Source organism: Pleuronectes platessa, chromosome 13 (assembly GCF_947347685.1).
Source record: "Pleuronectes platessa chromosome 13, fPlePla1.1, whole genome shotgun sequence".
Lineage (NCBI taxonomy): Eukaryota > Metazoa > Chordata > Actinopteri > Pleuronectiformes > Pleuronectidae > Pleuronectes > Pleuronectes platessa.
Window position 1 is genome coordinate 6,371,254 of NC_070638.1, and position 24,920 is coordinate 6,396,173.

The window sequence follows — 24,920 nt, forward strand, 5'->3', positions numbered from 1 at the left end:
CCAGGCATGGTGGATCCCACATCACCCTGTGGAAGACTCGGGGAAGACTAACCTTGTATAATTAATGATGTAAAACGGAGGAGGATCTGAAGAAACATCCTGTTTTAATTGCTGTTATCTTGTTGGGTGTTTTACTCCGTCCCTGAAGGGATTAATTAGGCAGCAGAAGAATCGTACTTGGTGCTAAATGCAATCCCTTAGTAAAACACACACTGCGATTTAAGGTGCATCCAGTGCTCGACTTGGCTCGGGCGTGCACACCATCGCGCCGCGTTTACTGGAGCTCCTGGCTGCAGGACGGAGGTAATGAGTTGTTCTGAGTGATTCCCAGCATCAGTACTTAAATATACGTGTTCCACCCTCCTCCCTGTAAGTGAGCTGCAAATTGGTGTGTGCTACTTCAGCGAGTGTAATAATATTGTTTCATTAGTCGACACTTGAGACGATTCTTCATGACCAGCACTTCACAATCACCACCAGACTGAAGCTGTAGACGAACGGTGCTCACATGTAGAATTATAGAGGAGACTTGCTCAAGTAGAATGCTTTGATTGAAAAGGAGTGGAAAGATCTGACATAAGAAGTAAAACCATTAGGTCAACAGTAGAAATATTCACATTCTTAACTTATTTACTACTTACCTACTTACTAATTTAAATGTAAAATCTTAGATAAGTAAAAAAAGCATCATCTTCAACCATAAATGGCTCTGGATCAGGAGGAAAGACCCCAACTGTCCCCCAAGAGGTTAGGGACACACATCTGTGGTCGGCTTGTCTTAGAAGACACCTGATAACACCCAGGCGTACGTCTGATGATCTGTCCCTAACATCATGGTGGGTAACATCTGCTCCCTGATCCCTGATATCTGCTGGTGTTGGGAACATCTGGCTTCTGTGGAAGACCTTCAAACATACGCGGGACACTCACCATCTTGTCCTGTGTTCTAAAACACAAAGTTGATTCCAGGCAGAAGAAGCTCAGTCGTCATCCTAAGATCTGTTCAGAGACATGGCCTCAACAAATGTCCTGTGATGGCTTAGTGCCATTATAACCACAACACCAGGTTTCCACAATATGAGGTGTTTTGAATACCACAGACTGGTTTTTATCAGACTGATCAACGGAGCACCTCCAGGTTCCTGAAAACAAGGAGAAGATGTTTACATGAGCAACACATCGCTGGAATACCGTCACGGTGCAGATATAAACCCACTCACCGGTGTCCACCACAATCCACCTTTATAGCTGTGGTGACATCAGATTTTCCGTTATTGTGTCTACCTCCTGAGAGCCAGATGCTGAGACCACTTCTTTTTTTTTAAACAAATACTTTAAAGTAATTTACTGAAAGAACAACACATTCCTTTTAATGAGGCTGCAAGATGAGACCTGACGCAAGCTGCTCACACACATCACAGGGCAGGAAATGTGCTCAGAGTCCGTCCTCCTACGCCGACAGCTCAGACCTCAGACCAGCACTCGAGCGAGCATCATTACCCCAAATTACAGACACATCCACTGAACGACTCATGACATATTTCAATATCCACCATTGATTCCAGACGAGATTTATGAAAAGGAGTGTGAGGTGCCCGCCCCCAGGGCCCACTTAGTCCTGAGTCCAATAACAGTTAGACAGAGTCGGGGCTAATGGACAGGCTTATCAATGTGTTGGACTGTTTCTCTCTATGTGTGTGAACCCCCCACCCCCTACACACACACACCCCTGTAAACGCTACATCATCCTCCTGCTTTTTCCTTCATTCCCCTAATGAACAATCAGCGCTGGTCGCATTATTGCACATATGAGATTAATCTACTCCCCGCAGTGCACAGTGATGTTATTACAGGAAAATCAATGTCCCCCCCTTGTTGTTCTCTGGGGCTGGACGGGGTGTACGCACATCTGCTCTCATAATACAACTGCTGACCTTGCTGTCAGAGAGTGAGCCAGAGAGAGGCTGCGGCGCAAAAAAAACGGCCGACCGGTGTTGTTTATCAGAGCTTTATCAAGCCTCCATGCCTCTCACAGACGCCTGTGGCTCAGGCAGACAGCTAGGGTGTACTCCGGCTGGAAGAGAAAACCCCCCACAGCCCTGTGTAGCCAGGGCAGGACAACCTCTGCAGATTAAGATTTGACATGGAATTGTAAATGATAGCGTCCAATCAGACGCCAGAGGAGAAGTCGCGGAGGGAATTCCACCACCTCCTTCAAATAAAAAACCTATGAGCTATAATTCATAAAAGAAAAAAAAGAAAAATCTAATTCTTGACCTTCTCACTCTCAGATTTTATTAACTCCCACCATCACTAAAAGCACAATAGGCTGTGTGAGTGACCTTGTGACCTTTCGCAGTGGACAGGTCCATAAAAAACAGGGGTGGGGGGGGGGGGGGGGGGGGGGCAGGCAGTGTGAGAGAAAACCACCCTTTTGCCCCTGGTCAGTTTGTCCTCTCCTATTCTCTCTGCCTGGTTTTTTTTTCTTCAGCAAACTTGATGGAAAGCCAACCACAGAGATAAAGCAACTGTCACGTCTGCATGCCAGCAAATGTCAGCCAAGGCCACATCAATAAAACTGACCTACAACCAGTTCAAGCCCAAATTAATCAGAGGCTGGATATAGATTAGGGGCTATAAAAGAAAGTGAAGGTGGAATTGATATGCCTGGGAGAACTGGTGAATTTGGGGATTAAATAATTATTTATTTATTAAGATCTAACATGTCACCTCGGGTTAGACGAGGGTTATGCTTAGAATTTGTATTATTTATACAAAGAGGAACATCATGTTGAAAATGTTACAGGCAAAAAAGACATTTCACAAATTCAAAATCACGCATTTACTTCCAATTTGAGTTGATTTCTTTTTCTTTAAATGTATCACCTGGAGATTCCTATGTATAATCATGGTAATTTTTATCTTCCATGAGAAATCAGACTGAAAATGTGAAAGGGAAAAATAAAAAATGATTAATTTCATTGAGATATTTTTTTTAATAGAAAAAAGAGCCAATGGTTGAAAGTAACTAAATAGATTTACTCAAGTACAGTATTTAAGTAGCTATGATTACAGTTTTGACATATTTGTACTTACTTGGGATTCTTGATCTGTTTCTTGTTTTCGACTTCACTACTTTCAGTTTCATTTCTCTGCTTCACACTTTTCAGAGGGACATGTTGTGCTTTGTACTCGGCTTCATCTGACTCGTTGATTACGTACATTTTCAGATTAAGACCAGAACAATCTTGTGAAATAAGAAAGATTCCAGTTTGAAAAAAACATTTTCTCTCTGCTCTCAGCCTCTGCTGGAAGAAACACATGTCCCAGATTGGGTGAGACAGACAGACACACAGATACACCCCCCCCCCCCCCACACACACAGATGTGAGACAGACAGACAGATACACCCCCCACCATACAGAAAGGAGACAGACGGATAGACACACGCGCACACACAATTGAGAGCCAGACAGACACACACACACACACACACACACACACACACACACACACACACACACACACACACACACACACACACACACACAGAAGGGAGACAGACAGCCAGACAGACACACACACAGTTGGGAGACATTCAGACAGACCGGCAGACACACACACACACAAACAAACACATTCGCACAGAAAGACAGACAGAAACACACACACACACACACACTCGCACAGACATTCAGACAGAGAGACACAAACACACACGCGCAGATTAGAGACAGATCGACAGACACACACACACACGCGCAAGCACACGCACACACACACATAGAGACCGTCAGACAGACAGACAAATACACACACACACGCACAGACAGACAGACAGACAGACATACAGACAGACACACACACACACTCGCACAGACAGTCAGACAGACAGGCAGCCAGACGAGAGACGCCCCCGCATAGTTTCCGTCAGCCCGGTGACGTCTCCGCCTCTCAGCCCGTGTGCAGCGTGACGTCGCTCGGCTGTAGTGGAGCCTCTCGCTGCGTCTTGTTGACGGTCCTCCAGGCTCAGTACGGAGAAGAGCCCGGGAGAGAGAGGACGACACACGCAGAGACTCAGCCTCAGCGTCCAGGCAAGTGATGTTTTAAATACCGCCGAGCTTCCTCCAGGATGTGTTTGAACAGTGTGTGGGTAGCTGAGCTGAGCCGGTGGAGAATTAACGGTCGAGTTGGAATTGTTGAGCCGCGGTGGAGGCACGGAGAGAGGGGGGTCGAAGCTAACCTGGTGTAGCCTGCTGTATCGCTCTCTGTCCGGGAGGTCAGCCGGCTCTCGGTCCGCTCGGTGAGCCTGTCCTCTCGGTCACTGTGTCGGGTTAGCCCGCGGACATATCCGCTCATTTATCAACCTCTGAAGCCGTGGGAGCTCGGGCCAGTCCGTGCTGCTTTATCGCGGCTCCCACTGCCGAGGTGACCCGGGTTACGTTAGCCTGCCTTCGCTCCCGGGAGCCGGGGCTAGCCTGGCTCATAGGCAGCCCTCTACGCTGCTTTATCGCCAACTGTACGAGGGTAAGCTGGGGGTAGCTAAGCTAGCTCGTAGCGCGATTAGCGCTGATTGTTGAAAGACAAGAATGCGCAATTTTGTATTATTACTTTGCGCATTTAAAAATATATGTTACATCTAAAAACCTGACTTTATTAACGATTTCAAATAATCCCACAATCACTTGAGTTAGATGTAATGTGTCGTTCCGGGGGGGGGATGTGAACGTTAAACCCGGGCGAGCTCTCTACCCGGTCGCCGCCGGTTGTTAACCCCGCCGTGCCCTCTTTAAATCGGCGTGTGCGTAGAGGCTCGGCCGCGGTGCCTTCCCCAGACCGGAGTGCAGACAGTGAATGTCATTATCAGCGCCGTCTGCATACCAGAGCCGAGGAGGCGAGGTGCAGTCTGGGGAGGAAGAGGAGGAGGAGGGGGGTCGTCGCTGGGGATGGAGCCGAGCCGGAGCTTTATTATTATTATCACATCATTGCGCGGTGTCCTTGCACCAAAAGGAGGAACCAAGAACCCGTAAAGAAATGTGTCTCAACCGCCTCAGCCTCGTTTCCCCAGCGAACCGACGCGGGGCGTAGTAATGTCTGTCAGAAATACACGGATCCGATTGGAGGTTTTCGGCCAAACCCTTGATAATACAGCGGGCAGGATGGGGGGAGAAGCTGCCTCCCTGCACATCGTCATGTATGGCTCTCTGATTAATCACATTTTGCAGTGTAGTTGGTTTTTTTCGTGCAATGCATTACCGTTTTTCACGGTGAGAGTTTCCATTAAAAAGCCCACTGACACCATCCCGTATCGGCATCGAGCTCCTGCTCCCCCCCCCCCCCCGAAGCAGCAGCATTTCAGTCGGTGGGAAGAAGAAGAAAAAAAAACTGGACGGGATGCTGAAATCTGCTAAATCGTGCAAATCCACTCACTGGGCTCATTTAACACGATGTGCATCTTTTTAAACAATCCTTGCTTCGTCGAAATCTTAATTTAGTGCACATGTACTTTCACCCACTGGTTTTCACGACACCCTGAAACGCAAATGCTGCATTTCGTTTGCTGGTAGAGAATTATCCGCCGTGTCTCGGCGTCATATTGCAGCAGTGGCCATCATCAACTCCAATGCGTTTTAAATTGTATTGGGGAGGGGGGGGACTGGACGACGACGACCAGTTAAAGTGTTGTTTACCTTTTAATAGGGTAGATTTAGGCATTCCGCAGTGAAGCCCGATAATAATAAAAAGGGAAAACACTCCTTTCCACGCTGCTCGGCGTCCAGCTGTGAGGGGACTGAGCGAAGGGGACGACTGCTGTTAACGCTTTTATCAATTGTTTTTCACCGACTTGATGGGGTCAGCGTGGGGTAAGCAGACCTAGGGGAAGGCACAATATGGCGGGGAAGGGGCACTTTCATTTGCAAAGCGACATGTTTTTGCACCATTGTGTATCAGCCTTACATTAACAATGTAATGGGTGAGGGGCGGGAGGGGGGGGGAGACTTCACTCAGGTTGTTATGTCTGGGCAACTGGTTTCGCTTGCTAAAATTCTCACTTTGCCCCTAGAAAGTTTGTTTCTAAACCTCTAGTGAAAACCCTTGATGCAAATTTCCCCTTTGGGTTCAATTACAAGGGCTGAAGTGTTTGTGTGAAGTATGGTAATGGCCATTTGGTTTAGTGGTCCATGCAAACAGCCATTGACCTCTTCAGCCCCCCACCAGGACAGCAGCCGTAAAGCATTTAAAGTCCTTATGGGTATTTCATTCTCCATAATCATTTTTTTAAAAAAAAGAGAGAATGTTAGTTTGTTTTATTTGTGTGCAGGAAAGATATTGATTAGTTTGGACAAAGACTGAATTATTTTTCTGTGTTTTCTGAATTCCTCTTTTTTTATGCGCAGGAAACGGATCAGCACTCGGCAAACTTCAGTCAACAACATGCATGTGTCTCACAACCAGAAGATTTGTGTCATTTGAAAAGACTTAGGGAGGAGGAAAAAGACTCAGGAGTACAAGAACTCAGTCAGCTGACAGAAACAACAGTAACCCAGTGCTTAGACATGGCCAGCACCCAGACCAGTTTGAAAACCCCCTTCAAAGACTTGACCTCATTCAAGGGCAACATGAAACGGCTGTACAGAGAGCGGCTGGAAGACGCACCCATCAAGAAGCGACTAATGGCAGAGATCAACCTGAAGCGTCGCAGCACGGATTCCCTCCCCAAAACTCCCAAAGTGAAGAGGGAGCAGACCGAGGATCTGTGCCACGACCCTGACATGGATTTCGCGGGCCAGGCTGAATTGCATGTGGCGGGCTCTGCTAAAGCCCTGGACCTGAGCCCTGGGCTCAAACACACACTAGCCCAGTTCACCCTCAGCAGCCAAAGCTCCCTTGGGGGCCCAGCTGCCTTCTCAGCCCGTACCGGCCACGAGCATTCCCAAGCCGGTATGCCCTCCCCTCCTGTCCTGGGAGGGGGCCCTCTGCTGGTTCCCTGTGACAGCTCCAATGAACTCACCCACTCGCTGCTGGAAGGGGAGTCCATCTCCTGCTTCGTCGTCGGGGGAGAGAAGCGTCTCTGCTTGCCCCAGGTGCTCAACTCTGTGCTCCGCGACTTCTCGCTGCAGCAGATCAACACTGTGTGCGATGAGCTCTACGTCTATTGCTCACGCTGCGATGCTGAGCAGCTGCACATCCTTAAAGTGTTGGGAATTCTGCCGTTCAACGCACCTTCCTGTGGCCTCATTACACTGACGGATGCACAACGGTTGTGCAACGCGTTGCTGCGCCCTGGAGCGGCATTGCTTGCCGACCCCAGTGGTAAGCTGTCGGCCGAGGGCCTGCTGAAGGAGAGTAAAGCCAGCTTCCAGGTGGAGCACCAATGTCTGGGGAAGTGCCAGGGTCTCTTTGTGCCCCAGTTCTACACCCAGCCCGAGGCGCCCTGCATCCAGTGTGTTGAGTGCCAGTTGCTCTTTTCCCCGCAGAAGTTTGTCATGCATTCACACAAGTCACCTGATAAGAGGACCTGCCACTGGGGCTTTGATTCAGCCAAGTGGCCCTGCTACCTACAGCTTGCCAGGAAGTACGAGGGAACGCCCGAGGAACCCAGGCTCCAGCAGCTCCTTGACGAGGTCAAAGAGAAGTTCCACTGCCAGCTCAAGAGGTCAATAGACAAAGTAAGTACACTTATGAATGATACCTGTGTCTTTGCCTGTTTGCATGTGATCAAATGTCCTTCATCATCACTCAGCTTTGGAACCCTTTTAAAATTCTATAAGTCAGATAATGTCTTAAAGTTTCTATATCTGGTTTACTACTTCACCCCTTTTCTCTAGTATTCTCATATTCTTTGTGCTGAGCATGTTTGATTAGCCTAATGTTGGGCTGGTGTTTTCTTAAACTATCGTTGACCCAGTATGGGGGGGGGGGGGGCATTTTCTCTGACCAGGTCTGATCAGATGAGGTTAGGGCAGCTGGTCACAGCTGAAGGGGACGTGCATCATTGTCCCCTCAGGTCACCTGGAGGTCACTGGGAATGTCACTGAACAAAAGGCCAATATATGAGGCTCAGGAAGACACAGTTCAAGTCCTGTGTGAATTACATGATTACAAATAAAACAAATATTCTGGTCTGCCAAAGAAAATAGATTGCAGATTTCCACATAGGTTGAGCAATTGGAAAGGACATGTGGTGCAGACTAGAGACGATGCTGATTGGTGAACCATGTACAGAGCTTGTTAGGATTGTTTCTTGCTACTTGGAAAGTAAAATGTCTCCATGGAATGACAAAAAAACCAGAATACTGCAGAATCTTCCACAGAGGACAATTTAGCAGATTCTCCTTATTCTTGCTGTGTTGAAGAAAAAAAATCTTGTCAGTGCAGTATCTGCGCCACAAGGGCAGCTTGCTTATTGAGAAGTCAGCATTCAGTGAGGGAAGAAAAGCTTTCCCTTCCGTTGTCTGGTTCCTGTCTCATGATGTGTGCCTGACCACGTTTTTTTATTTGAAATTGGGGTTGTGTTTCTATCTGATTGGTGTGGTGTGTTCACACTCAAATCGCCAGCTCGGATAGATTTTAGTCAAATTGAAAAAAGGAGGCGCTTTAATCAGTCAGCTATAACTTTTTTTACAAAAGGGTCTATCCTATAACCATTACTGGCTAGGTTCATTTTAAAATATGGCAGAGAAGGTAGCAGACTAAGTGAGACTGTGGAGTATAAAGAATGCAGTGTTTTGTATCTTCGTTGAGGAGATGCAGGTTTTTTTTCTTTCCTTGTCTGGTTAACTTGGTGTGTGAATGTGCTGGGAATAACATCTGGTGTCTCGTCAAGCGTCCCAGCTGCATTGCTGTCCAGCCTCTTCCTAATTGTCATCCTCTTGCCTTGGTTTAAGGTATTTATCTTGAGAGACGTAGACTCTCTGTCTCAGAGTCACAGACATTTAAATACCACAGAGGAAACACAGGTACAAAGAAACATATGCTCAAGGTGGATGACGAGTCCCACTATCTTTGTGTGTATGCGTGTTCTCGTGTCTGAGACTTCAGTATGTGCAATACGATGCTATCTGGTGGTTAGTATGACACATTGTCTTTCTCACACTTTGCCAGGCTCTCTGGAGCCTCCGTCTCACCACAGTCTCGGGTTCCGTACTCTCGGTTTGCAGGTGCTGAGGGGCTATTTCTCAGCCACAGTTTTTTCTTTTTTTGTTGTTGTCGCTTCTTTAAAAAAAATATATCTTTCACCTTGTTTGCTAGTAGGGACAAGATTTTACCTTCTGTTATATGTGTGGGTTTGGATTGACCTAAAATGGTGTGAAATGATATGCAACAGCCAAGTCCCAGTAGACAGATGTACAGACGCACAAAAGGGTAAATTCCTGGAAAGACAGTGGCCTGTGTGTCTACAGGAAGCAGGTGAACGTTGGCATCAGAGGAGGATGCCACTCTACTACCCCCACTGGAGCGGATGTATGAGTGTGTGAAAGATCACTGACCAGAGAACGGGGTGACCTGGCAGTGTCCCGCTTCCCTCAGTCAGGACATAGGGGTTCCCTTCCAAGTCCAACCACTCTCTGTTTGTGTATGTGTGTATTTGTGTGCGAGTGTGTGTGTGTGTGTGTGTGTGTGTGTGTTTAACTGAGCAGGAAGTGAGGCAGACGGACATGTCTCTCACCCTGAACATCCTACAGACTCAGTCCAGCTGCCTCCACTGCACTGGCTGTGTGACTCATACTTTCCACATCCCAGTGGATGTTAGTGGAAGGCCAGCCAGGCAACTTGTTGTCACACATGCTTCTTTCGAAAGACGGCTCACCTCGGTGTGTTGGTCTAACCCCGAATGCAGACCCCTTTTCCCAGCGGCCCTTATTTACACACGGTGTCAATGTGCACATTTACAAGCAGTTGATAGTTTTAAGGAAGAGCTCTGAGACCTCTAGAGGAGACGAGACGCAAACAAGTGGAGCTTTCTGGAAGTTGTTTTTCCCACTTTCTCCAATGGCTACCAGTCCCATATCCTGTAGGGAGTGTTTGGTTTGAGAAGGTGCAGTTAAAAACTCCAGGGCCTGCTCTCTATAAATGGCGCTTTGTTCCCTGAGGCACTGCTTCCATGTCTACCTAACCCTGTTGTGTAAATACAGACAGAAGCCATCGACAGACAGCAACAAGCAGAAGCCGTACTGTTTTTTCAAGAGTTACTCAAGTGTCTGACGAACAATGGGTTCATTTTGCGGACAGGGGTTGTGACAGACACTTGTACTTTCCTCTGTGACAGGATCGTGTGTCCTCATTTGAATGGGTGTTTTTTTATTTTTCCCAACGAGACAGGAAGTAACAGAATTTCCAATTTGATGATCATCCCCGCCACGTTGTGAAATATCTGTGTTGCTCAAGGGGCATTTCGTGTATTTGGGTTCTATGTTACCAGACAGCAAAACGGTGTACTACCAAAGTGTTTTTAACAATTCAAGTAATGTTCCCGTTACATAAAGGTAAATTTACTTATTAAAATATAAATAATTACACAACTGTGATTATCTCTTGCTTGTTTTGACAAGAATTATAAGCTTTTCCAGGTCTATTTCTAAGTAAGAACAAATAAACTGATACACAAACTGATATTTTAGGAATGTTTGCAAACCCCGGCAAGCATAACCTCATGGGCGAGCAACATAGTGAACATAGCTGTGTGCTGCGTGTTTGCCTCAGCCTTGTTTGTAGCGTTTTTCTGGCCCAGAGTCAGAAGTGTCAGACGGAGAGAACAGCCTTCCTCTGTCTGACTCCCCGCCTGGGCTGACACAGTGGCTGCGGCACAGACGGCAGACAGCTGCATCTCTCTGGCTTCCTCTATTTGCTATTTGAAAACCAGTGACTTCATTACCGCAGACCAGTGCAGCTGCACTCTCTGGCTGTCTCCAGGGCTGTCTGCTCGGTCTGTCTGTCTGTCTGGTTGTCAGTCATTCTCTCGGGCTACATCTAATTGGATTTTGGCAGACATGCTAATCGTTCACTGTGCGGCCTTTGCTATCTCTTCCTCCTACCTCTCCTTCCATCTTGACGTCAATCAACCATCTGCCTCCTTCTCGTGGGTTCGTGTCCTTGCACATCTTGACTTATGGCTTTCAGTCTGCTGCTCACCCATCATCATTTCTTTCTTTTGAAGCAGACAGTTCTGCTGTGGCCCACATGTGTCTGTAAATGGTCAGTATCCCCTGGGCCCCAATCAGTGGACAGTAACAAAATAAGCAGCCAAATGACCCGATAAGTCGATCGTTACATAAGCAAGAAGACCACTTGTGTGCGTCTAAAAGGCGGATGAGAGGAAAGCCAGTGGCTATTGATCGGGTCTCCGACCTTGATGGATGTGGAGAGTTGCTGGGTGACACAGACATTGAATAGAGGAGGAGATGGACGGAGGCAGGGAGAAAAAGGAAGAAGAGTGAAATTAGGAGACTAACTTGTGGTGGCGGCTGCCGGTGTTGCATAAGTTCCTAACTGTGTTGAGACATGTGCCCCCGTCTCCCAAGTTAACCTCACCTCTGCTTCTGCTTTTGGCTGCCTTAATTTTTGTAACTCAGACATGCAACGAAACAGAAGAAGTGTCAGACAGAAGCAAAAAAGGGTATGTGTTGTCAGAAAACATTCCACCCCTGAGAGAGGCTCTTTTATAATAAAGTCAGAGATTTAAAGAGTATGAAACTAAGAATATGAGAGAGTAAGGCCAGGACATGTGGGTCTGACTGCTGTCGTCGTCACACACTGCTATACACTTTTTTTTCTTCCATGAAACCGGCCATGTTAGGGAGGTGGCTTCAGGCGGCTTGGGGCCCAGCTCTTCTTTCCCCTAGTTGAAAATTAACCTACCCAAGACCTGAGCTGAACCACAACCTTGAACAGCCCTCTTGGTCGGCCAATCAAATGGGGGCAAGCTCGCATTTCCCCGGCCCTCTCCTTTGCCCCACACCCCACACCAAGACACTCGTACACATATTTCTATGTCTGTCTGTGAATTTTCCAAAGAGCATTTATCCAACTATGCAGAACACACACAGGAACCTCTTTGAACGCTGGCCTAGAGTAACCTACAGTCTATCATGCCTGTGTATAGTTTGGTATATGGACAACTGTCCATTTTCCCTGTACACAACATGCTCCGCCCTGGCCAGTGTTTGCTGCCTGTTGTAAAGGGCTAAATGGGGCCCCGCAAAGGTGGGAGGGGCTGAGGCGAGGGGCCTCCGGTATGTCACCATTAGGTCATTGCCAGTATCGAAGCTCCATAAAAGCACTTCAGCTAACTGGAGGAACACCAAATTCATTGCTTCTCAGTCTTTTTCTTTAATAGATAAGAATCTTTCAAATTGTTTTGGTTTCGAATACAGCATTTACAATGGTCTCAGGCCTTTCAGCCACATATGAGTTGACCACTTTAATTGGTTGTACCACCAGCTCACAGCTTTTCCTGTTCGCTACAACCCCACAGTTAAAAAAATAAATCTTTGGTCGGCTGGTGGTAATTCCCCGCCCTGGCTGCAGCTTGTTATTTTTGACTGTTTCCTTGGCTTGAGCTTCCCACCTCACTACCAGGAGAAGATAATGTGCTGCTGTGTGTATCTGATGTGAGGTAGCAGATACACTGGAGCCTGTGCAATGTCTGCCAGCAGTCTCACAGACTAAACAAACTGGCAAAGCCCCTCCCAGACAAATGCCCCATGGGCTTTTAAATGGCTATTTGCCAGTTACAACAACTCTCAACAACCATCAGTCCTCACACCGCTCGCGTAGGGCTAACGCTTGCTCAAATAAATCTAACCTCAGCATAACCTCGCGAGTTTAAGGAAAGAGTAGGAATGTCAAAGAGACACAATGACTGCACACAGCGATTTATATCGTACACACAGTTACTACTTCCTTAATGGTCTTATGTACGACTGATGGCCGAGGGCTAGTTGGTTAGCATGCTAGGTTAAGGAGACATTTCAGCAACACAATACATTGATTTCTTTGACTTAAAAATCAAAACGGTAAGCTCTTTGCATTCTGTCAAGTAAATGTTTAATTGTTGTGAACTGAAATTCTGACCCCTTCTTAGCCCCTTTAATAAAATAAACCGACAGCCTGTTTGCATGTTCATTCTGCTCTGGCTCCCCCCCACGCCCACGCCCTCAGGGCAGCAGACCTGTTTGTTACCTTTAAGGAAAAGGAAAGTGAAAGAGAGGGGAATATAATGGGCTTTCAGCTCTAACAAGCCTATAAGAAAAGAAAGAAGCTTGGATTGTAACATGTATCACAAGCCTGGTTTATTTTTTTTTGCATGGGACTATAACAATGGAAAGTCTTAAAAAAATTGACGTGTTGATGAAGAGATTAACCGTGCGCTGTCTGGCGTCCCTGAGAGACAGTCAGGCGAGCAGGTTGTGATGGGGGCAGGGAGACGAAAGCGTGGCAGCTATACTGTAAAAGGACTCTGGGAGACAGCCAGCCTGTGCGTGTTTTGTGCAAGCAGACTTTGCACGTTTGCATTTGAAAGACTCTTCAGTGCCGCCTTCCCGCGGGGAATGGTGATTAATGCAGATATAAATAGAGAGATCCAGAGACGGCGCTTTCCATAGGAGCACCATATAGACAGCAAGGACACACACACACACACACACACACACACACACACACACACACACACACACACACACACACACACACACAACGTATAGGCACTTAGACTCTCCTCTCTTATATGTTCACCTACAACCCCAGTCTCCCAGACAGGGAGATAAACACAGGATATCAAAGGCGTGTCATGAGTCCCGCTGGGCTTCCACACGACACATTAAGCTCAGCCACTACACTGATCAATTATGCATGTTGCAAACACCGGGAAATCATGGGAAAATAGTCAGTGTGTACGATTAAAGGAATCCCCATCCCTCCACTTTGCCAGTAATGTTCTGCGTGTTTGGTAATCGCTCGTCATTTCCATATTGAAGTGATCCTGCTTGAGATGCCTGATGAAGTGTCCACGTTCTTTTATCAAATGGCCCCATGTGCTTAATTGCACACAACAATGGCTGCCAAGTGCTGCCCTGGCCCATGCTAGCTCTGACCTTCCGCCTACACACCAGATGAGCGCAGCAAAGATTCAAACTTGCCAGGCTCGGGTTGGTGATTACTTTTCCTGTTAGTCGTTTATTTTGCCGGCTCACCTTTGCTCCACTAACATTAAAGTCCAACAGTTTTTTTTCCCCTTCAGTTGCTGGCCGCCTCTATACCCTTTAAATCCCCATCTCACCAGGGGTCTGAAAGATGTTGCTCAGGATGAGGCTGTAAAGTTTGCAACTGGGACACACTCTGCCTTAGTGAAGGTGGAACGAGTGACATTTTGTGATTTACCCAGACTTTGGTTTCGTTCTGCCTCTTCCCTGCTGAATGCTGATGTGTTTATCTCACCGCAACTCCCACCTGCACACTGGCTCACAGGAATAATCTGTCTCCCTGATATTTCTTAGGGAAGACACAAACATACAAACATGCAGGCTCCGCTGCCTCATATTCCCCAGGGCTTCATACCAGCTCATCTAGATCCTGTTAATAGAGCGCTGTTTCCCTCTGGATCCTCAACAGTCCCACTGCACCTCTTTGCAGCAGAGGATAAGTAGTAGACAGTCCTCAAGGTCATTGACCTCCAGATGCAATTAATTACATAATATCTTTTAGAATATACTAGTATAGTATAATATAGTAGTGTAAACTTCATCTGTGGAGGCCAAGTTAAAAGTAGCATGTGTTGACGCTGGGTATCCCTGCATTCAGGTAAACAGTCAAGTCCTTCCTCAACTCTGCCCAAGCAAGAGAGTGTTGTGTGATGTGTGTGTCTGTGTGTAGCTCTAGTCGACTCCTCATGTGGCAGTGATTCTTTGCATGTCGGCCTCGTTTTCTGGCTTCACCGTTGCTCACATTCACACAGCCTTGCTGCTGGGGCGACTTGGCCAGCATGGAGCCTTGTTACCCTTGACTTTATCCTTTGAACAGTGAAGCATTGCACTGTGGTTCTCAGTCCTGACTACATTTTCGCCAGATCCCGTGACAAGTGCACTTTGCAATGCCAGACATTTTCTTTGTCATCACTATTACAATGTACTGGCTGAGATGCATCCTGACACGGGATGAGGCCATATGTGCTGTACTTCTGAAGAAAAATGACTCACGTTAAGGGGGATTTTTTTTTGCCTCCAGTCAGATGATGCTAGATTTTGGCAAGGTTGCCTCATACCGTTTGTTGCTTTGGCAGACACCCTCATTTTCTATTCAGTAAATATCTGTGCCCCATTAAACAATTAAAGTCACTGTTGACACTTAAATCCAAGCTTCAAACTTTGTGTCCTTGTGTTATCATCAATGACAAAGTGTCAGACTGTGACTTGACCATGACTTGAGCTTTGAATGTGTCCGCATGATGACATCTCTTATCAGACAGATGACACATACACAGAGACACGCAGCAGCACGGGACACAGTGCAGATGACAGTCCGCTGTTCATGATTAAAGGAAGTCAAATGCACACCAATGCAACCGCTGCCATCCGCCACTTCCTCCATTCACCACGCCAATTCTATCATGCGGCGTGAGTCACGGTGCTCCATCAGTGCTGTGGTCTGCTCTCCACTCATCAGCCAACAGCTCAACAGTCACGGTGGAGCCAGGTCAAAGATTTATCACCGTTCCAGTCTCTCACTCAGTCTGTTTGATGTACGCCCAGGTGTGTTCACTTAGAGCTCTGACTCAACCGTAATGCCATTTACCAAACACAGCCGCACTTTGCTTGGGCTGTTGTCAAGCTCGCCTCAGACAGTGACTGTTTTAATGAGGAAAGTCTGGTGATCAAGTTAGTGGACTGTGGGTTCACCTGTCATATTAATGTATCAAGATTGATGCAGGCAGAACGGACATAAACAGCAGCCTCTGGCCAAATACTGGTTTATTTTTTATGTTAATTATTCACTGTTGAGGTGCTTTTCATTTTGATAATTCAGGTTTCATCATATTACAAGTACATGTATCTCCTGAATTCTGCAGTCCTACCCGCATTGTGAAAGTGGAGAGAATAGTATTCTGAGACCTGGTTTGAAAACAAGAGTTTGTGACAGAGAAATAGAGGGAGAGTCATGGAAGCTGATGGATTTGCATTACAGGACCTGTGTGTGTGTGTGTTTGTGTGTCTGAATGTTTGTGTGTGGGAGCGACAGGCGGGCCCGAGGGGCCTGGACAGGAAAGCCAAGCTGCCCATGCAGAGTCGAGCAGTAGAAGCTTCAAACAAGCTCCTGCATGTAATATGGATGAGACCAGAGCTCCCTGCTGAACAGTCAGAGGACCCTGGGCCTGTTCGGATTTAACCGTCTGTCTGTCAGTGTGTCTGTGATAGATTTAGCCATGCAAGGCGTTTTGACCAGGTGGATCTTTCTCTTTGTAGAGCTGTGGCCGTATCGGGGGGGGGGTCAGTCTCTTTACCCTCATTCCCTCTCTGTCTTGCTCTCTCTCATTGCAGACAGTGATAACCAACCAAGCGTTGACATTTACTGCAGTATCCCATATTACAGCAGAGCAGCCTCCTGCGCTGAGGAGGAAGTAAACAAACCACAGATCGATATTATGACTGCACACTAGAGCTGGGGAAGAGGGGATTCTAGTCTGAGGCCACTACAACTCTTGCGTTTACCCCTCACTTTTTCTTTAAACTTGTTTGTAGAGATGCATCACGAGAAATTAGTTTTAATTTCCATCTTTCACCCAGAAACATGAGATAATTTATTGGCATCTGATTGCTTCAAGTCTAGACTTAAAATGGCTATCAGCCCAAATTCTGATGAGCTTGCTGTTGCTGGGTCTGATTGAGACGCAGAATGGCTGGTGCATGCAGGACTCGGCATGTTTTTTGAGGCATTCTAGTGAATGCTGTGTAATTTATTGCAAAGACAGAGGGTCGGGCAGTGTCTCCATTTTGTGTTTTCTCTCTCTGTGTAGTGATAGCAGTTCACTGCTGGCTTGCTGACAGCCTCTCTCGGCTTTCAGTCTGCTTAGCAACGCTCGCTCACTCTGCAGTTCTCTCACTCCCCTCTGTCTCCAAGCACTCTGAGTTGTTTCATCCTTTCGAATAGTAAATCCAGTTTCCTTGTAAAGACAACCAGGCAGTTCATTTGTTGTTGCTTTTTTATGGCAGAATGTGTATCCCTAATTACTGATTTGAACCAGTAACCTACCTCCAAACAATGTCTCATGGCTGTTAACTTCTCTTTAGTCTTTCTCTTTGGCTTTTTAGAGATGGTGTAGCCCACACACACATTGGCCTTTGCTTAAGCTCAAATGATGAGTACAGTCATCCTCAGACAAAACAAGGGCCCACTGGCCTCATTCTCAGTCGATGTGTTCTCCTGGGAGCATGAAGTGTGTTTGCTCGTGTGCACGACAGTTTGCTTGCGGTAAACTACGTCATTCTCCTCGTCCTCCTACACTGCTTTTTGATGGAGCCGCTGTTTGATGGGATGTCTGTTTACTTGTGTGTGTGTGTGTATCCGTGTTTAAATGTGTGTCTCCTGGCCTGGTTGACTCACATAGGTGAGCCTTGGCAGCTTTGGTAATTAACACACTGGGGGGGCAGCGGGGAAGGAAAGTAGAGCACAGACACACGCTGAGCTGCTGTGCTAGAGACGGCGAGCCGCACATGTACAGTATAGTATTCTCTCTTACACATGGATGATTTGAATGCCCTTCACTGACTCAAACATACTTCAATTTCCTTGTGTGTGTGTGTGTGTGTGTGTGGTTGTGTGTGTAGATGGGATGAAAACCACTGACCACATTTTGAAGAAGAGCTTTAATGCTTCATGTTTAACATAATAATACATCTTGGGGGGGAGGGGGGAGATGAGGTTCAGATATCATATGGATTTTACAGTCGGAAACATTATGCCTTCACATAATACGCGATGCAGCAGCTGAGAGGGCAAACAGGAAATTTTCAGATATCTAAAATCTCTCACCCTTCACACAGAGCTTATCTCTCACAAGGCTGAATCATAAATCCTGGCTGCATGAACGGATCTAAATTTATTTTATTTTTCTATTGGTTAGTCCGTTCATGAAATTACCAGCATAGTTTATTCTGAATAAAAAGGCAGAAATATTTCAATTTGAATTTCAGCTCGATAATTGACTTAAATTACTAATGATCAGAGTTGTTTTGGATAAATTTCCCGTCGACCAGCTAATCGTTCTGCACTAATTGTCACCGTGATCATTATGGCAGCTAGAAGCTTAGTAATCTCAATAATACTCAGTAGCAGCAGATTTCTATGTTTTTGAGAAATTAACAGGAAATTAATTGTATTTACTAATTAAGGAAAAAGGATAAATGAAGACCTAGTTTTAGCCAATCAAATGTCTCCATTTGTTTGTTTTTCGTAATCCTCTTGGATAATTAATTTAGTATTGTTGGATTTTGGACTGATGGTCGGACAAAACAAGACTCCCGGAGAGGCCATATTGAACTGACATTTGGTCTATTTTGTAAGACTCAATCCATAACCTAAACAATTAACTGATCTGATGAAATGTTACTGGCAGATCAATTGATAATAAAAATAATCGTTACTGTTGATGGTGTTTGTGAGACGTATTGGGGGTTGGGGTGGTGGTACACCTCAGACAGTGTGGCCTAGTGTATTCCAGTTAGACAATTTGTCCATTCATGAGGTAACATTATTACAGCCCTGCTCATACAGCAGTGAATATAGACTAGAGGCGCCCGCCTGGGATTTGACTGTGAAACATGAGAAACAGAATAGAGAGACAAAGAGAGGGAGAGAGATAGAGAGAGCGAAAGAGAAAGAGAGAGGGGGGGAGATGAATAGAAAAATTGATCGAGAGAGTTTAAAGAGGCTGTTTTTTATGTAAAGGATCATAGAGGAGTGCTGTCGCTAGTTTCCATATTAAACGCCTGTCTGTGGTGAAGCTTGGATTTGGTGGACAGAGGGGGGGGGGGGGGGGGATTCCTCACTTTCCCTCACTTTTATAACTTGCCTCATTTTCACTCATAGATTCCCACTAGCCATTTCTCCATTCAGTTCCACTGGCTGTAGCTATCAAGGCTGGGTGGATTGTAAAATGGCTGACTGGAGCTGTGGACGAAGGCGCTCAACACGTTGGCAGGGAGGGGAAAGGCTCTGTGTGTGTGTGTGCATGTGTGTGTATGTGTGCGTGTGTGCATGTGCGTATGTGTGTGTGTGTGTGTGATGACTGTCTAGACAGATCGCCCATGTGACGCAAAAATGTGCCCGAGGCCTGAAGCCAAAGCAAGTTGGGAAGGAACCTGTCCTTATCTCTCTCTCTGTGTGTGTGTGTGTCTGGCATGACTAGTCTGGCTGATCCTTATCACTGCGCTTGTCTAGCTCTGCTGTTTTCTCGTTGTGTTTGGAAAGAGGGAGGAACAGGTGTGTGTGTGTCTGAGGGGAGGCACAAACAGACAGACAGCTACGTGTTGTCTTTGCACGACCTTTTTTTTTTATTTCTGTCTCAACTTCCCTGTTTCCCTGTGTCACCTGTTTGTCTTACTGCCCACCTGTCAGACCTGTCCTTGTCTGTGTCCTGCTGTTTAATCAACAAACCGGTCAGGAAGCAAACAAACAGGACTTTTTAGCTTGTATTCCTTAATACACAAGTACCACAGAAGATCTTAGTATTCCCCTCAAGTCAAGAACTGAACATCTACATTCTCTTTTTAGTGTTGAGTTAATGAGAGTACTTAAAAGCTCCACTTTTGCTGCTTGCTTCCCCTGTGGGCTTTTATTGATTTGGCCGCTAAAACAAAGTGCAGCTCATTGGCTTAAGACGTCCATATCAAGAACTCTAGTGTCCGAGTGGGGGTTGGTGCGATATATAATATATAATACCGGATCCCAAAGAAAGACACAAGGTCCATATGTCAGATCTTAACTGCGAGCAAAAGACGACATGAACTTTGGAGCCACAAAGCTTCAATATCTTGTTGTTGCATGGTTTGTCCAGGAAGTATATATATCTACGTATCTGTATCTTGATCTTTGACACAGTTGACGACCGCAGCAGAGCAGGATGTGGTTTAGAAACAGACAGGGCGTGACTGGCTGTCTCTGAGCGTCTGTGTATGTGTGTTCCTAGTTCCCCTTGTGTGTGTGTGTGTGTGTGTGAGAGGGCGAATGAAAAGCACCCAAATGAAGGCTGTTTCACTTCCTCTTGCGAGGAAAAATGAGAATGAGCTGCATTACTGCATCCTCATCTGCTGCCTGCCGCTCTCCTTTGCCCTCTGCCTCCGTTTCTTGAATGCCAGGCGCATGAATGGCTCAGGAGGGGGGGGGGAGAGAAGTAGAAGGAAGAGGGAGGATGGGTGGCACAGTTATTGTTTCTGAACCCCTCTGTTTCTGCACCGTGAACGAGACCGTGGGGATCAACCGGGGTTTGGTTCAGTTTTCATACACGACCACAGACGCCAGCGTTTCAGCACATGTGAAGACCTCAGTGTTAATGTTTAAGGGAACACCAGGGATTTTAAATAGACTTTAATAAAACACACACAATTACACTCCAACACCGGCCGCCTGTTCTGGGATGAAAGGTCAGAATAAGGCTTGCTCACTCTTTATTGTGCCCTAGATAAGATTTACCATCAGGCTTGTTGAGACATGTTTTGGTTGTTTATTTGTGTGTATGTGTGACCGTGTGTTTTAAATCCAGGGCAGGGTCTTATAGTTATTTCTGTATGATATCTTCTGATCTATTCATGCCTCCTGCTGAAAACAACACACTGATACTTTTTCGAATATCCTGATAAAACTGATAAAATATTAGTTTATTCTGCTTGAAAAAGGGACTCTGTGTACTGTGTAGTGTTTAATTCACCTCTTTTTGTGTCTCCAAAATGTTCTCAAAGAGTGTCATGTTCCGTTTATGAGTAGTTGTGAGGGAGTTTGTTTTCACTGATCACTCTGCTGAATGTGTTTCATTTTGCTTCTACATTTTTAAAACTAAGATTTGCTGAATGGAAAATGCATCACTTCAATGTATGTGTGTGTGTTTGAGTGTGAGTGTGGTGCGGGGCATGCCTTGTATGCGTTTTATTATACATGTATGGAGACAGGATGTGTATTTATAGCCGAGAGTAAATGTGTGTGTGTATGCACGCACTGAGACGGCAGTCATCTGGAGGGTCCACGTGACTGAAGTGGAGACGGAGAGGGGAGGAAGAAGAGGGCTTGACCTCGGACTTGTTTGCAGTCTGCGTGGCAGTGTGTGTGTGTGTGTGTGTGTGTGTATGTGTTTGTGTGTGTGTGTGTGTGTGTGTGTGCGCGCGTCTACCTTCAGCTTCGATACATATAAATCACACCAAAAGTAGACTAAAAGATAAAAATGTCTTGTGAGCTGGGACCATTAGAGACTGGCAGGAGCTGAAAGAAACGTTCTTACATCGTCTGAAGTTTTCTGCTGAAAAAGAAATTAAGTCTGAAACCAGCTCTTCTTTGATCATATGATAGCCCTCTCACTAATTATGAACATTATGAAATCTAATGCTCAGAGCAGTGATAAAATCAACATAATGTAAAGCTTAAAGCAACACATTTAAAGATTTTAATTTACTGTTAAAAGAAGCTCACGTGTTAATGTCCGTCTCCATTTCGATTGCCCCGTTGATGTTAATGTCCAGCTATGAAGAGACCCAACACGTGTTTGTGTTGTAAATAAGATGTTAGTGCTTCACACAGGGAAACGCAGATGGAGCTCTTTGTATAAACACAAGGCTGCTGCTAAATTGCCTTCACTTTCCGCCTTTGTCCGGTATGTACGGTATGGTAACGTATGGTCACGCATGTCTGCGTTTATGAGTGCCTGCTTGTTATTGTCGGATTTAACAGCACTCCGGCAACACAGACACAAGGAAAAAAACACTTTCTGCTCCATTTATGCATCGGCTGGAGAAATGTCATGTGTGCTAATGGTCGGGGGACCTAACCGAGGCTCCAGAAATGGGTCACAAAGTTCACATGGCCGTGTGTGTCATGTAGCTGTGCATAGTGGTCTCTGTGTGTGTGTGTGTATCTGCAGCGGCAGGCAGACTGCTGGTGATTAGGAACAACAGGGCAGAGTTCAGCTGAGCGAGTGTGTGGAATGCTAATCCACATTGTCATAAGGCGAGCTTCAGCCTGACAAAGGACTGGAGACATTGTGGGGTTAGGGGGACTGTTTGTGTGTGTGTGTGCTTGTGTGTGTAAGTGTGTGTTCGCATGTGTTTGTGTGTCGCAGAGGCAACCCACATAAGAGAGGTGGTTCATTACTGCAGATTAGGCCTCAGTCGCAGCATGGTGTGCGTTAATAAAGCACATTGGGGGGTGGGGAGGTGGAATGTACGAGAGAGAGAGAGAGATGGGCAGGAAAACAGTTGAAAATGTGCAAGCGTTTGCACCCGCACACATTCATTAAGGAAAAGAGAGTGTAGAGCAGCAGGAATAACGAACGGGGGTGGGTGGGTGGGTGGGTGTTGGGTGGTGGGCGTTAAGCTGTCAACTGTCAGGTAAGCAGGAATTACAGGGAGAGCCATAGGCAGCCATTAGTGGAACACACATACATGTTTGGTCCATATGTACACACACACACACACACACACACACACACACACACACACACGCACACGTTTTGTGTTCGTAAACAAGCACACAGTCCCACCTTTTAATGAGCTGTCAGTCCTCTCATCAACACAACAGCTGCTGCTGTGGGGTCAAGCACATGAAAGACCCCTGGACGACCTGGTGGTAATGTCAGTTGGCCCTGTGCGCTGCCTCTGTCTGTGTTTGTCTCACACACACTTGTGCGGGGGAGAGGGACACATTGGAGCGTCGGTGTGCATAGGGGGCAATACACACACTGGCACACACACACGTTCAGACAACCTTGATATTGGAGGAAATCCAGCTGACAAGGGTCCAGCTCACCTCCGCCACACCACTGCAGTGGGTTTATTGTCGTTTCTGTCAATTCTCCTCTCTCTGTCCCCTCCTTCCCTGTGTCTGCCCCGTCCCATAACTGTCTCCCCTCTTCCTCCCTACCTCCCTCTCTCCCTTCTGTGCTGCAGTGCTGCCTTCTGGAGAAAAAAAAGGAAAAAACACCAACCACAAGCGCTCATAAGCAGACAAGCCCCCTTCTGTACACACACTCGCAGAGACACACCTGGCTACGCATATGGCTGGAGCCTTTTACATTTGCATGCACATGCTCATTCTTTCATGCCCTTGTAAATGTGGGACTTTCCCCCACATACAGTACACATGAGTTCACACGCTCACAAGTCAGGAGTAGTAGTTGTCTTTGAAACGGGCTACAGAAACAGAAACGTGTTATGAGTCTTTCAGTCTGTGAAATATGCCCAAGGTGAAAGATAGAAAACTGAAGAATGCAACAAATCCTTACAAACTTTGTTTAAGTGTCTGTGTGATGTGTATGTTTTGTGTGTGGTGATTTTAGAAGATAACATGAAGATTAGGTGGGTGATACCAGGCTGCCACAATAACTAGTTCTGTGGCTGTTTATCTCTCCGCTAAAGATGGTGTCTCTTAGAAAATATAGCAGAGATGAAAATCCTTTAGTCCAGCTGATGAAATGCTGTCTGTTATTCACTGTCCGACTGTGTGCGTGCGTGCACGTGTGTGCAGTCATTTTACCAGCTTTTAAAGGCTAGTAAGTCAATTATTGATGCTTTCTACAACCTCTATCCCTCTTTCTCCCTCTGTTCGGCTCCCCGCCTTTGCACTTTTCTCTTCATTGGAATCCCTCTCTTCCTCTAACCTCTTAACTCCTGCATCCCCCTTTCCTCCCACGTTCTCTCTTCTCTCTACACCCTTCTTCTCCATCACTTGTCTTTCTGTTGCTGTGTTCTACCTTGCTGTTCATGTTGCGACTTGGCTCCTCTGGTGCCTGTGCTACATGTTAGTTTGGTTGTGGGTGCGTGTGTGTGTGCACGCTAACTGCAGGCAGCATGTGTGTAGTGTCAGGCCTGTCTGCCACTGATAATCATCAACTCCATCAGCTCGTGGCCTCTCGCTGAGCGTGTCCTGGATTTGATAAAAAACACACACATTTGGCCACGAACAGTCGCACAACTACACGCAGCACCAACAGTATTTATTCGAACACACATGGCTCCCGGGGTACCAAGCTGACACAATTAATTATAAAAACAGTCAACACTCAACAACATAGATGCATCTTCACGAGAACGCGACTCCTAATACGCTGTATGTGTAACGATGAATCACACGCACACAAGCACTTAATGACATGCCATGCAGTAGCCATGTTGACTTATCAGCACAGCTTCTCTTGTGTTTTATTCATAGACCTTCCCGAGCAGTCTCCTTCAGTCGCTGCTCTTTACTTATCCATCTTCCTGCCACTTTCGTCCTCTCCGATACTGTATCACGGCCGGTTTACACTGTATCCTTCCCCATTTGTCTCCATTTTCTACCTCTTGGATGTCATTCGTCTCTATTTCCTATTGTTTTAATTCCATTCATCTCAATCTTGTCCCCTTTTGTGACCGTCGTGGTGCCCCCCCCCCCCTCCAATTCCTTCCTCTCGTTCCCATGCTGCCTGACAAGAGTGTGCATCATTTTTGTTCAACATATTCTTACCACTGTCTCCTGTGCTACGTCCTTACTGTCAGTTATGGAGTGTGTTTTTCCATCTGTATAACTCGTGCCCCCCCCTCTCTCTGTGTGTTTCAGAAGGCTGTGGAGGAAGAGGAGAGCCAGGTGAGGAAATCCTCAGCAGACCTGTGCTCACCCAGTGGCAAGATGGCCAATGCCTACCCTGAGAGAAAGGTCAGTCTTCACCCCCCCCCCACACACACACACAA

The 24,920-nt window shown here is 46.4% G+C and overlaps 1 protein-coding gene across 1 annotated transcript in view; it reads left to right on the forward strand.

Moving 5' to 3' along the window:
* Nucleotides 1-6,400: 6,400 nt before the first annotated feature.
* Nucleotides 6,401-24,920, forward strand: part of skila (SKI-like proto-oncogene a) — a 30,962-nt gene continuing 12,442 nt past the window's right edge. The window contains exons 1-2 of the mRNA XM_053438962.1: nt 6,401-7,670; nt 24,790-24,885. Of these exons, the coding sequence (XP_053294937.1) occupies nt 6,558-7,670; nt 24,790-24,885 (1,209 nt within the window). The 5' untranslated portion in view covers nt 6,401-6,557. The remainder of the gene's footprint in view (nt 7,671-24,789; nt 24,886-24,920) is intronic.